Source organism: Primulina huaijiensis, chromosome 9 (assembly GCF_012295235.1).
Source record: "Primulina huaijiensis isolate GDHJ02 chromosome 9, ASM1229523v2, whole genome shotgun sequence".
In the NCBI taxonomy this organism is placed as follows: domain Eukaryota; kingdom Viridiplantae; phylum Streptophyta; class Magnoliopsida; order Lamiales; family Gesneriaceae; genus Primulina; species Primulina huaijiensis.
Window position 1 is genome coordinate 4,392,385 of NC_133314.1, and position 11,688 is coordinate 4,404,072.

Below are 11,688 nucleotides of genomic sequence, written 5' to 3' on the forward strand. Positions count from 1 at the left end.
GAGTAGGAGAAGTTAGCGACATGTTCTAGAGTAGTGGAGAAGTTGAATAGCTAGAGAGTGGAAACTGCATGCACAATAGAACAAAAGAAATCACAAGCAGAAAAAAGAACAACACAAATCACTGAACAATACTGCAGTATCAAATCTACAAATTAATCAATCTAGTTCAAGCATTTTCTCATATTTCTTGTCTAATTTCCAGGATTTTCTTATCAACTTTGTTTAGTTATTATGTTTATTTTGATTTCTCTTGGTTTTGTAAATACATTAATCATGTATAGGAATTGTTTATCGTATTTCACCTTTCAATTTCACCATATTTTTCATTTCAATTCCTTTTTGTGTATGCATATTAGCTTAGGAGATTAGAACCAATAATCAAATTAGGAATTCATTGTCGTTTGATTATTATGAGTCATATTGTTTTAGTTTTTCAACAAATTGGATCTTGTAGCACTTGATACACCCGCATTCTATAAAAATTGTGTAAGAAATCTCTAAAATTTGTTCTAGCCCCCCTAAAATTTTCAATATATTTTTTTGTCCCCTCAAATTTGTTTTTTCTGACTTTGTCCCTGCTTTTACCAGTCTACTCGTATTTATTAAATACATTACTACTTCCAAGAATTTTCAAATCTGTGTGAAAATATAAATTATATGTGAGATGGAGAAAATATTTAATTTTCAATTTTGGGGAATGATTAAAAATAAATTTGTAAATTTTTTTGGGATCTTAGAGGGAAAATAAATGATATGATTGTAAATGGGCTTTGTTAAGGAAGAGAATAAAAACAGGCTTGAATTTTGATTCCATGGGCTTAGATTTTGGTGGCCATAAGAGGAGAGTTCTCCACGCTTGTCGGCGCCTGGGAACAAAAATCTCACTAAGCCCAAGCTCCGCCCCAAACCCACCACAAGTAGGACATTCTACAACTTCCACCGCCTGTCCCAGGCAAGTCGACGGCCCTCCTCCATGTCGGAGCAGTGGCAAAACGAAGGGAAGACCCCAAAACAGCGGAGTTAGCGCAAGGAACGCGGAAGCATCGAGTGTGAGCACTGATTTTTTTATAACAAAAGTCATCAAGTGACGTTCATAGGTGGTTTTTGATCAATGCCCAGGCCTTAAAAGGTATAATCCTCGGCCCTCGTTTATTTCGTTGAAAGTTTCATGATCTGGGCTGTTTTTGTTGTTTAGAGTACTCCCGGGCGGTCTAATTCATGCATGTTTTGGGTCATTAGTTGTCCACATGCTAATATTGTATCCACCATTATTGTTTGTTTATGCCTTTTTTATAACACCCGCAACGCGTGTGTATCGAATAGATAGCTAGTGTGCATATATGTATCACAAAATGAGACGCCATTGCTCTAGGAACAGAGGCTTAAAGTGAGAGAGGTGAAAGAAATCGTGAAGCAGCCTAAGATGGAGGTAGCTCAAGAGATTGAGACTCCATCATCCAGTATAATTATACCACAAGAATGGTCTGATGCTACCGAATCGATAGTGAACAATTCTGTTTCTTCAATCCCTCCAATTGCTATTGTCTGTGGTCCTAATAATTGCGGGAAAACAACTTTCTCTCTCAATCTCGTCAATGTTTTACTGCAAAGGTACGTTTTTTACCTTGTTAATGATAACTTTTTATGAGCGCTGTTACGGTTTTTGTGGGGAATATGGCGAGTTTATGGACGGTTTTGTATGAAGAGGTTGCAACATTTTGTTGTTTAAAGTTAATTACTGAATTGGTCTCTTTGTAATATATTTAGTCTATCGAATTGGGTTTTGCGAATTCGTTGTACTATTTAGCTAGTTTCTTTACATGAGTATGATAGATGTTATATGGTTAGAAGATTAGTGGTCTTTGATAATTTGTGCATGCTGCTTTGTCTGAAAGGTTTGAAACCTGATAACTTTTGGAGGGACACCTCTTGCGGCCCAACTTTATTGTGCCGGGCATGGTTATCTCATCCATTTTTGTCTATGTTTTATGAAAGGGTAGAAAGGAGAAAGAGTTTGGAGCGAAGTTAGTTATAAGCGAGGACTCACATTGAGAGAATAAGCTGGACCTATTAGGTGTACCTACATAGAATAAATTAATTAATCTAAAGTAATGAATTGATTTTTTGATCCATGAATCCTTTTCTTAGGAAATTATATATTATGTTATATAGGCTCAACGAGACAAAGAATCTTATTCAAACATGAAACAAAAGTTAAGAGGAAAGCTCTTGAAACTAAATGGTTTTTTCAAACTTCATGCATGGCATTAGACTTAGATGCATGTTCATAAACAATTGTTGAAAGAAGAGCACATTTTTTTGATTCACCATCAGCAGAAGTTGAGACTATTGAGTTCTTCTTTTGCAGGCACAAGAAAGTGGCTTATCTTGATACTGATGTTGGTCAGACAGTATTTACTCCTCCTGGTCTCCTGTCACTTACTATGATCGACGAAATAACTCCAGGTACAATCTCTTGATTGCTTCCACCATTGTTTGTTGGTGGTTATTTTTATTTTGATATTGTGTGGTTAATATGCTGATCAGTTCTATATTCTTTTTTTTTTCTTATTTAGATCTGATACGTCCATGCTTGAAAATTCCTGAACGGTATTGCATCTCTAATTCACTAGATTATTTTGTGTTGGTGTTGTCCAACTTTTTATTTAGTGAACACGTATTATCACAAAGGTGATGATGAATTGATTATGTGGTACATGTTTCTATTTGAATGTCTTTGTTCAATTGATTTATGTTTTTAAAGCTACTTTTTGCTTACATGAAAGTCTCTAGGAAAAATCCTTCAGAAAAAACATCAAGGTAGAATAATGAGCCAAATTTGGGCTCTTATTTATGCGGCTATTGTGTTCTTGGCTTATTTGTTGTGAAAATTTAAGAGTATTCTTTGTTTTTGTCCAAAAAAGTATTATATTACATCTTTCAATTATTCACTCTCAAAGCTCAATGTGCTTACCATTGTTTATCCTTGCTGTGGTTTTACAATGATATATTTAGGTATCGAGCGACTAGTAAGTTGATTTAATGAATAATATATAATACGAGCATAATAAATTGAAAGATATGGTTAACATGATTGTTTTTAACTCCACTTATATTGTAGAACTTGAGTCAAATGTTGATGAAACAAGAATGTCGAATCTTATCCATTGCACGAAATGATACCTTTTAATATTGTTTATTATTTAATTTAAGAAAATTAAAAGTACAAACTATTAAATCACTAGGTTTTTTGCCTTTTTGTATTGATTGCTGTTGATATAAAAATCTGTGAGCTGCGGCACCATCCACATTTTTAACCTCTGGCTAATTATATCTTATAATTACCTATATTTATGTTAAACAATGTAAGAACTTGTGAAGCTAGATACATGAGAGTGTTATTTGTCCTGTTCAAATATGTCCCAGAGTTCGTAATTGACTGGGTGAACTTGGGTAGTTATATCACTAGTCGATTTGTATGTCTGCGTGTCCGTGTGGCCAACTCATATGCCCCAATTAATGATGCTCAGTATTTGATATGTTCTGCGCATCGATTAATTCAAATATTTGGCTCAACAACGTTATCTCACTCATGGCAGTTCATTTGCCTAGCCCGTTCCAAAATTTATTGACTCTTCTCTCAATTCTCAACCAAAGTTATATACTATAGTTCACCGGTTATGAATTGGGTTCTGTAAGTATTGCAATTTTTTTGCTGTTTATATATGTTTTTCTGGTCAAATCTATTGTACTAAACTGTAATTCACTATGACTTTTGACATCTCGTTTCAGATGCTTTTTCTTTGGTGACATCTCCTCGAAAAGGGACCCAGAATTGTATCTCTCTTATATATTTAACCTGTTTGATCACTACCTGAAAGAATACCATATGAATAACAACACAAACTGTTTGGGTGATGCTGGTTTTCCGCTTGTAATAAATACCCCTGGCTGGGTCAAAGGTTTGTAATTTATCGTTCTTTTCTTTCTTATTGTTATAACACAAGTAATTTTAATGTTATAAATTTATTTTGCGCCTAAGGAGTAATAATCTTTACTTCTACTATTAGCTCATTACATGCTATCTCATTTGTTTTATGTGCAGGTATAGGTTATGAAATATTGGTGGACATGATAAAATATATGTCTCCTACTCATGTTGTCAAGATTAAGATTTCACGTGTAGTGAAGAATTTACCAGCTGGTGCATTTTGGACGAGTGAGGGGGTTATGGATACTAATCATGTCATTGAGATAAATGCTGCTCTCCAGGATCTTTTACATAGATCGTATGAACTAATATTCTGATCTTCATGTTAAGCACTTGTTTTATGAATCAAAATGGCATTAAATTTTGATCATTCGATTTCCTATTTGAAAAAATCTTAGTCAATTATTGATTGGCATGAATTATATTACATGGGAGTACAATGAACTTATAAATGGATTCAATATAAAAATAGAATGAAATTATTGACCCTTATTCCCCTGTGGTGGTGTCAGTAATAAGAAATGATTTGGGATTGTAAATTTAATTATTCTTCTTTAGCGTTTAACAATCACGAGGTCAACTTCTTTATGCTCAGGAATATTAAACAGGTTGAGAACAAATCATACTATGAAACAGATTGAGAAGGGAGTTGAAATGATTTCCTAATTTTGCCTTGTCAATTGCCATGTTATTTGATTTGATCCATTTTTAAGTTCCATTGCTTTTATGTTCTTTTGTCTAATCTGTGGACTAGATGTATTCCTCTCCCAAAGATCACCATGTAACGTTTCATCATGACTAACAACATGAATTTAATCATTCAATCATCAAAAGTTGTTAATTCTGTCTTGTGTACTTGACAATACCTCTCCAGGGTGGCGGTACAAAGGGATGCTTCTGGCCTTCGAGAATTGCGGGTAATGGAATACTTCAGGCAATGCTTTCCCGATGAGAGAAATCTCACGAGAAAGAAACTTGGTCTTGCACTAGTTGCTCTCCCTCCTTATGAATTTCCGATTTCAAGTGTAAAGATAAAACATCTTCATTGTCAGGTATGGCTGTCCATGTGGGCATTAACTTGATGGTTCCTTTTAGTTTAGAATGACTCTTAAAATTGAATTAGGCCAGACAATTTGTTTATTTTTGTGCGAAGAAATGTATCTGAATGTTTTGCTTTTGTTTATATTTATGTACCATGTATTGTATTGTTAACATTCTTATCAAAAAGGAACATTTGTCTTCTTTTAGGTCCCTAAGACAGAAGTTTTCTATAGCTTGAATGCTACTGTTGTTGGTCTAGCGATTAGTTCCGAGGTCACCGAACAATTACCTCAATGTGTCGGTCTCGGACTTGTTAGAGCCATCGACCCATCAAAGGGTATGCTGTATATTATCACCCCTGTTCCACAGCAGACTCTGGAAGACGTCGATCTCTTACTTCAGGGGTTCATTCAGATTCCTACATGTTTTTTGAAGGTGCCCGTTTACACAGTTTCTTTTCAAAATGATTGTTTTAGTATAAATTTTGACAAGATTGGCCAGAAAATTCGAGATCATAGGTCTTTGAATCTCATGAAAGTTTGTTCCAAGTTGATTGTTATCCCTAGCGATACTAGATTGGAGTAACCGAGTTTTCATTTCTTCCCTCAGGTTCCAGGCTATATTTCCCCGTACATGTCTCGCAACGTCATCAGCTAGAAGATCCTTTATTTCAAAGATTTTGCTATAACGAGTACACTTTACACAGCTTCGACATATTAGAATGTTTAGTTTCTTATTTCGTTGACATTTTTTGCGATATTTACGAATTTCATTTGAACAACTATATCCATGTGATCTTTTATGGTTATAGGTTGACTAAAATCGAACCTATATGCTATTCCTGTAGATATATATTACGTGCTTCTACCAATGCAAAAAATTGAGGCATTGCTATTCCTATAGGCTTAAGATCACTTTAAGACAACCATACCGAAAATTTTAGATGTTTTGGTGTGAGAATATAGTTAGAAGTTTGGTTAAGACAATCAAATTTATGCTAGACGAAAGCCAACACATTTTAATACTTCAGTACGTCTTAAAGCGAAATTCTTCCTTTTTCCCCATCCAGTAAAGAACTCAAATACTGAGGAAGGGGACAGTAAACAAGGGAAGTCGGCTTTTTCCAAAGAAAAATATGGCCACTATGCTGAATTATTGACATTCATGTGGCTAGTAGCAAGCCATCTAGCTCTGAAACTAGAATAAACACACGCAAACAAATCACAATACACCAATATCAATCACACAACTCGAAAATATGTTTAAATTCACTACATAAAAATGGGAATGACTAAGAAACTCAATCATTTGTGGGCATAGAACCGGCCTTGGTAGATAGTTTTCCTAGCTAGAATACATCTCTGTAGGACAAAATCGATATGTGAACCATAAGATAGGACGGATCTTGATATGCTTAATAAATAAGATACATGGCCAGAAGCAATGAAAGACGGAGCTGGAGCACGCAAACCCGGGAAAGGTAAAGTAGCCCCACCAACTATACTGAGTTTTAAGGCTCTGACATGGCAGCAGCAGATTGCCGGAGTCTACGTTGGTGCACATCCCAGTTATACACACGAGCGATAGTAACCTGGAAAACGGTACTAGCTCAAGAAACATATAGAGCAGAAAAAATGTGACGCATGATGTGGTTTAGAGTGATTTATTACACATTCACAACTCATTTTGTATCTTTTGGGAAAAAAAACTTTCAAAATTCAAGGTATTCCCTTAATTTATGATGGAACATGTAGACAAATAGGTCTGTTAGAATTGCAAAAAAGGACAACATGAATTTCTATGCATTACCAAGTCACTATTGTTTCATCCTTCGAATTTATAGTTCACCTACGCGAAACGACCTCAAAATGATAATAGCCATGCATCACCTGAGTAATAGTCACTTGATCCCTTAAAAATAGTAGATCAGCAACAAGAACTTCTAAACTTGCTTTGGCATTCTCCAAATTTTTTTGAAGCAGGGTAGCCGCCTGCACGATGAAGTTTAAAGAACTCATATATAGTCGTATGTATTGCAGGAAAACAAAAAAGTAAAAGGCCTCTTCAGATGTTAAGTAGTACCTCTTCACGTGAATATTCCAACATGACATTTGCTCCGAGCCATAGACAAACAGAATCTGTATTTTCAACACGAGCTCGGGAATAGATGCCTTCGGAGATTTCAAAATCAGCAATAATTTCCTACAATCAACAAAGAGCAAGGCACTGAACATGGGCAGCTCAAATACACAATCATGATCAAAAACGAAAGTGAAGCATATTGGTTGAATTTTTTTTTTCCAAAATAGATAGGTTGATTTGAACACAAAAAGTTTTGCATTACATGCGGAAAAAATTAATTTAAATCATATCAAACCCCAGGAGACCGGGACAAGAAAAACTGGCTTGAAGCATCTTAGCTGTAATCTCCGGTAAGTTTGTCCACTAGAGATAAACTCGAGCAACAGCCAGAAATGGTCTCAAATCATATAATATTTTCATAGGTATATGTGTGATGAGCTTTGTGACCGACATAATTGAAATAAAGTATTCGGTCGAGTAAACTAAAATCTTCCTGCATACCCTAAGAAGGCCAAATATGGATTAATTGATTCTAAACCAACACTTAAAAGGAGAATCCAAATAGTTAAACAAACTTGATGGCAAACGATATGCACGAGAGGAAGAATCTATTTGCAATTGAAGCACCTGAAATTTAAATTGTCTATTAATTTTCAGACTCACGTATCTCTCTCATACAAACAAGAAACAAGAAACGACAGCGCAAAGTAAAATAAACTTCCCCAAATTCTAAAGAATCAAGGAGTGACAAACCAATCAGCACAATAATACATCAATTGGATTTCCAGAACATAAGTATCAGGCTCAAGTCACACCAAATGCATGCATCGGTAAAATTTCTGTTTTTTTCCCTCCATGAGGGCTTGGAACAGTTTCGAAGGAAAGAGTGCAACACATATTGCTAAGTCTATTTTACTTCGAGTTAGACTAAATAAATTTTAGTTATATAAGCATAAATCACCAATAAACTAACAAAAGAGATCATTTTTCATTTTAAAGAATGCATATTTTTCCAAAATTATAAATTCAACCTTTCTGCATTAATATTCTAATTAAATTACACATCAAAGGTCCAAAAAGATAAAAAAACTAAAAAACAATCTCAGTTTAAGAACAAACCTGACCGGTGTCCTTATTAGCTTGCAAAGTTGCAACAGCGTCTAAGCATTTCTCAATGTCCGGAATTTTTGCCTATAGTGATAAAGAAATTCAAATTTCAGAAAACACCTAGATGTTAGGAGCCGTAAAAAAAACCATGATTTGGTAGATTGTGGAAATTACGGATTTGAGTTTCTGAACATTAACATATCAAAAGTCGACTGCATGCAATATGGTTGACTTTCTTACTCTTGTAATTGTATCACCATGTACAAGAACTAAAGAGAAGTAAGAAAAAGAACACATAGATGCTAAGGAAAACATTTCAAATGTGAAGCATCACATGAAAGTGTTTGACTAGCTTATGCCAAGAATCTTATAAGTACAATGAGTTTACAAATTTTTTAAGCTTCTGGTGTTGCAACTTGTTTATGCAGTAAGCTATCAATTTATTAGGACAAAAATATGCTCTAAGAGCTGATATGATGCATTTATGGTAGCATTGAAACTAATGCTGTGGAAACTAGAAAAGGGAGGATGAGATCTTAAATATAAGTCGGAATCCCTCAGCTTTATCTAAGAGCTTTTACGCTCTTCTCATCTTGTCTTGGAACTTTGGAAGGTCTTATTTTCAAAAAAACTATGCAACACTTTAATGTATCATATAAGCTCTCAAACAACTATATAGGAATATATTAAATACACACTAAAAATTAGAATATGCAGCACTTGAGAAATGCCACTCATTTCACTTTTGCTTGCAACTTTACAACCAGACAAACTTCAGCAATTGCAGCAAGGAAAAATTAAGAGGACTTGAGAATTTGCATAAAAACAGGCAAACCTGAAGATCCCTCTGCTGTGCAAGAAGCTTCATTTCCACTACTCTATATTGCTGAAGCCTGCCAAACATTTATAGAAAGAAAAGGAAATTTGGAAAGTTGGAAGGAAAAACGATGATAACTCGACATGGATAATAAAAATTTCAGAGGAAATAGCAATCACTATGATAAAAATTGGTAAGAGATTCCTCCTAACTTTCTAGACTTCTCAAGAAAACTAATCCTTGAATACTGCAAGCATGGCCAAATCATAGTAATTAAAAGGGCAAGGCGCATTAAAGTGATCGAGTGTCTTGGGGCTTTAAGCGCAAAGTGAGGCGCACAAAAATAAAGCGTCAATAAATAAAATATTCTCAAAAAATAAATAAATTCAATTCTTTTTAAGTGTGATACATGAAACATCAAATATTAAAATCATCTTACATCCAATCAAATATTAAAATGAGGGCAAAGGGCAGAGGCGAAGCAAGACGAGGGAAAATGCAACGTGAATGTAAGTGTTTCCTAAGTCCTTTATTCCTGTAAATAGAGGGTGAATAGAGGATAATCACCCTCTCTATCTAGAATTTTTTTTAGAAAGGTCTACTTTTCTACGATGCGCACAGAAGCACAAGCTTCATGGAAGCCATGCACTTTGGAGCGCGATTAAGCGCAGGCCGTGCGCTTTGCTCCGCTCTGCATTAAGCGCTTTTGACATCTATGGGCCAGATAAGTCTGAAAATAACATTTTCTCTTCCAAGAACCATGCTTTACAATATAAAAGAAACAACCAAAATCCAAGATATTGTGTTCCATCTCGATCAATCAGATGTCTTCTACTAATCACTGTTGTTCATATCATCATTGACATCCAACAAATGGAGGGAAAAAATTAATGTTGGAGACAGAGTAACAGGTGCATTCATATGAACACCAGTTTATTTTATTTTTCTCAAAACTCATAGGATCATATTATTTCAGGTGATGATAGTAAATTCAAACATTGAAGTCTATACCCGTGCTAGTTCGTCTTAAATGGATTTTTCCTGTTGATGAAGGTGAAACTGTCGAGTCACCCTGTTTAAAACTTTGTAACTGAATGTTTTTTAACAAAAAACTAGCATTAGAGGAAGAAGCATAAGCCTTCTCGAGTATTATCGACAATCAGCGGGAGGTGGTGACACCAGCTACTGTTGCACAGCCTCTTCGAGTAAAGAGAAAATAAGGACACCTAACAGCTGTTCTTGCTGTTCCCAAAGCAAAAACTCCGGATTCACGGTATTTTCAACTCGAATGTACTAATCTAATTTGGCATCTTTATCTAAAATTAGCTAAAAGCAATCTAATAGTAATCTTCTTTGACCATTAAAACAAGAGAAACGAAAAACTAAGTAAATTTAATATTCAGAATGAGCGCAAACCTCTCTTGGAGAAAGGCGAGGGCGGAGTTCACATCGAGATTTGACTGGGAGAGGTAAGTCTGCACGTCTTCCACAAACGCCGCCGCCGGGATTCCCCTTCTCTCAGTCGCACTAGCTGACGTCGACATCGTAGCCGCCTGGATCAGAAGGTCGAGGAAGAAGATCCTAATGTCAAGACTGAATCATACTAAATTGGGCTTGTTCATCAACTGCTTATTGGGCTGTGTAAATTGGGCTTCTTCATCACTGCTCATTGGGCCTGGCTCCGTTCACTCTCTTACACTGGCTTTACATTAGGGTTGCATGTTTAGTTTTTTCAGAAAACTTTACGTGATTTTGGTCAATTATGTTATCATAATAGAATTTTAGTCTTATATTTTTAATTTTTTTGCGATTTGTTCTTCTTTTTTTTTTTAGTTTTAATCATTATTTATGGAAGTGCTTACTTGATATTGGATATATCAACGTCATATGTGTTACGTCACATCAGCACTACGTACAAAAAACGACTATAATTGTACATAGATGCCTAAATCCATAAAAATACAGACATAAATAACCAATTCAAATTTTTTTAAAAAAAAATTTGAAACTTTCAATAATTATTATCAAATAAATCAGAAAAAAAACATAAATATATTCACACATTAATATGATCTATGTTTTAGTGCTTATTATATATTGGTTAAATAAGTGTTTTAGAAAATGAGAAAATATTTTAAAATTTTCCTCGTTTATTCTATTGTTCAGTTTTCGATTTTATAATTCATATTGTCTCATGAATATGATTCGGATTTTTAAAATAAATAGGAAAAAAAATAAAAACTCAACTATTAAATTATTTACCATATGAAATCTAGCATTATTTAACCTAAAGACTAAAATCTATCATCTCTAAAATAAGTCCAACCAATTTTCTGTACCCTATAAATTAAAATTATTTATCCAAAACAATTTCTCAAAACAATAAACACAAAAACTCCTGTGAAACGGTCTCACGGGTCAATTTTGTGAAACAAATATTCTATATGGGTTATTCACGAAAAAATATTGCTTTTTATGTCAAATATATTAATTTTTATTGTAAATATGGACATGAATTATCCGTCTCACGAAACCGTCTTGTATAAACCTGCTCAAACATAAATTATTCCATCCCCCAATAATTATACTAAGAAAAACACCACACACACAACCAAACACTAGTTTAATATATATATATGTGTGTGTATAT

At 34.5% G+C, this 11,688-nt stretch overlaps 2 protein-coding genes across 5 annotated transcripts; one reads left to right on the forward strand and one right to left on the reverse strand.

Annotated features, from left to right (window-relative positions):
- The first annotated feature begins 711 nt into the window (after positions 1 to 711).
- LOC140984013 (polynucleotide 5'-hydroxyl-kinase NOL9) lies at positions 712 to 5,863 on the forward strand. Of its 4 annotated transcripts, none has more exons than XM_073451159.1 (9): positions 712 to 1,129; positions 1,324 to 1,611; positions 2,369 to 2,466; positions 2,577 to 2,610; positions 3,793 to 3,962; positions 4,106 to 4,289; positions 4,866 to 5,043; positions 5,240 to 5,467; positions 5,642 to 5,863. In XM_073451159.1, the coding sequence occupies exons 2-9, from the start codon at positions 1,424 to 1,426 to the stop codon at positions 5,687 to 5,689; spliced, it is 1,128 nt and encodes a 375-aa protein (XP_073307260.1). In that variant the 5' UTR covers positions 712 to 1,129; positions 1,324 to 1,423; the 3' UTR covers positions 5,690 to 5,863. The 4 variants fall into 4 exon arrangements, with proteins under 4 accessions (XP_073307260.1, XP_073307259.1, XP_073307261.1 ...); XM_073451158.1 differs by having other exon boundaries at positions 1,373 to 1,611; XM_073451160.1 differs by having other exon boundaries at positions 1,379 to 1,611.
- Positions 5,864 to 6,235: 372 nt separating this feature from the next.
- LOC140984014 (prefoldin subunit 3) lies at positions 6,236 to 10,645 on the reverse strand. The gene is made up of 6 exons (XM_073451161.1): positions 10,455 to 10,645; positions 9,057 to 9,114; positions 8,234 to 8,305; positions 7,115 to 7,234; positions 6,922 to 7,023; positions 6,236 to 6,623 (listed from the first exon to the last, which is right to left on the reverse strand). The coding sequence occupies exons 1-6, from the start codon at positions 10,580 to 10,582 to the stop codon at positions 6,543 to 6,545; spliced, it is 561 nt and encodes a 186-aa protein (XP_073307262.1). The 5' UTR covers positions 10,583 to 10,645; the 3' UTR covers positions 6,236 to 6,542.
- Between the last annotated feature and the right edge of the window lie 1,043 nt (positions 10,646 to 11,688).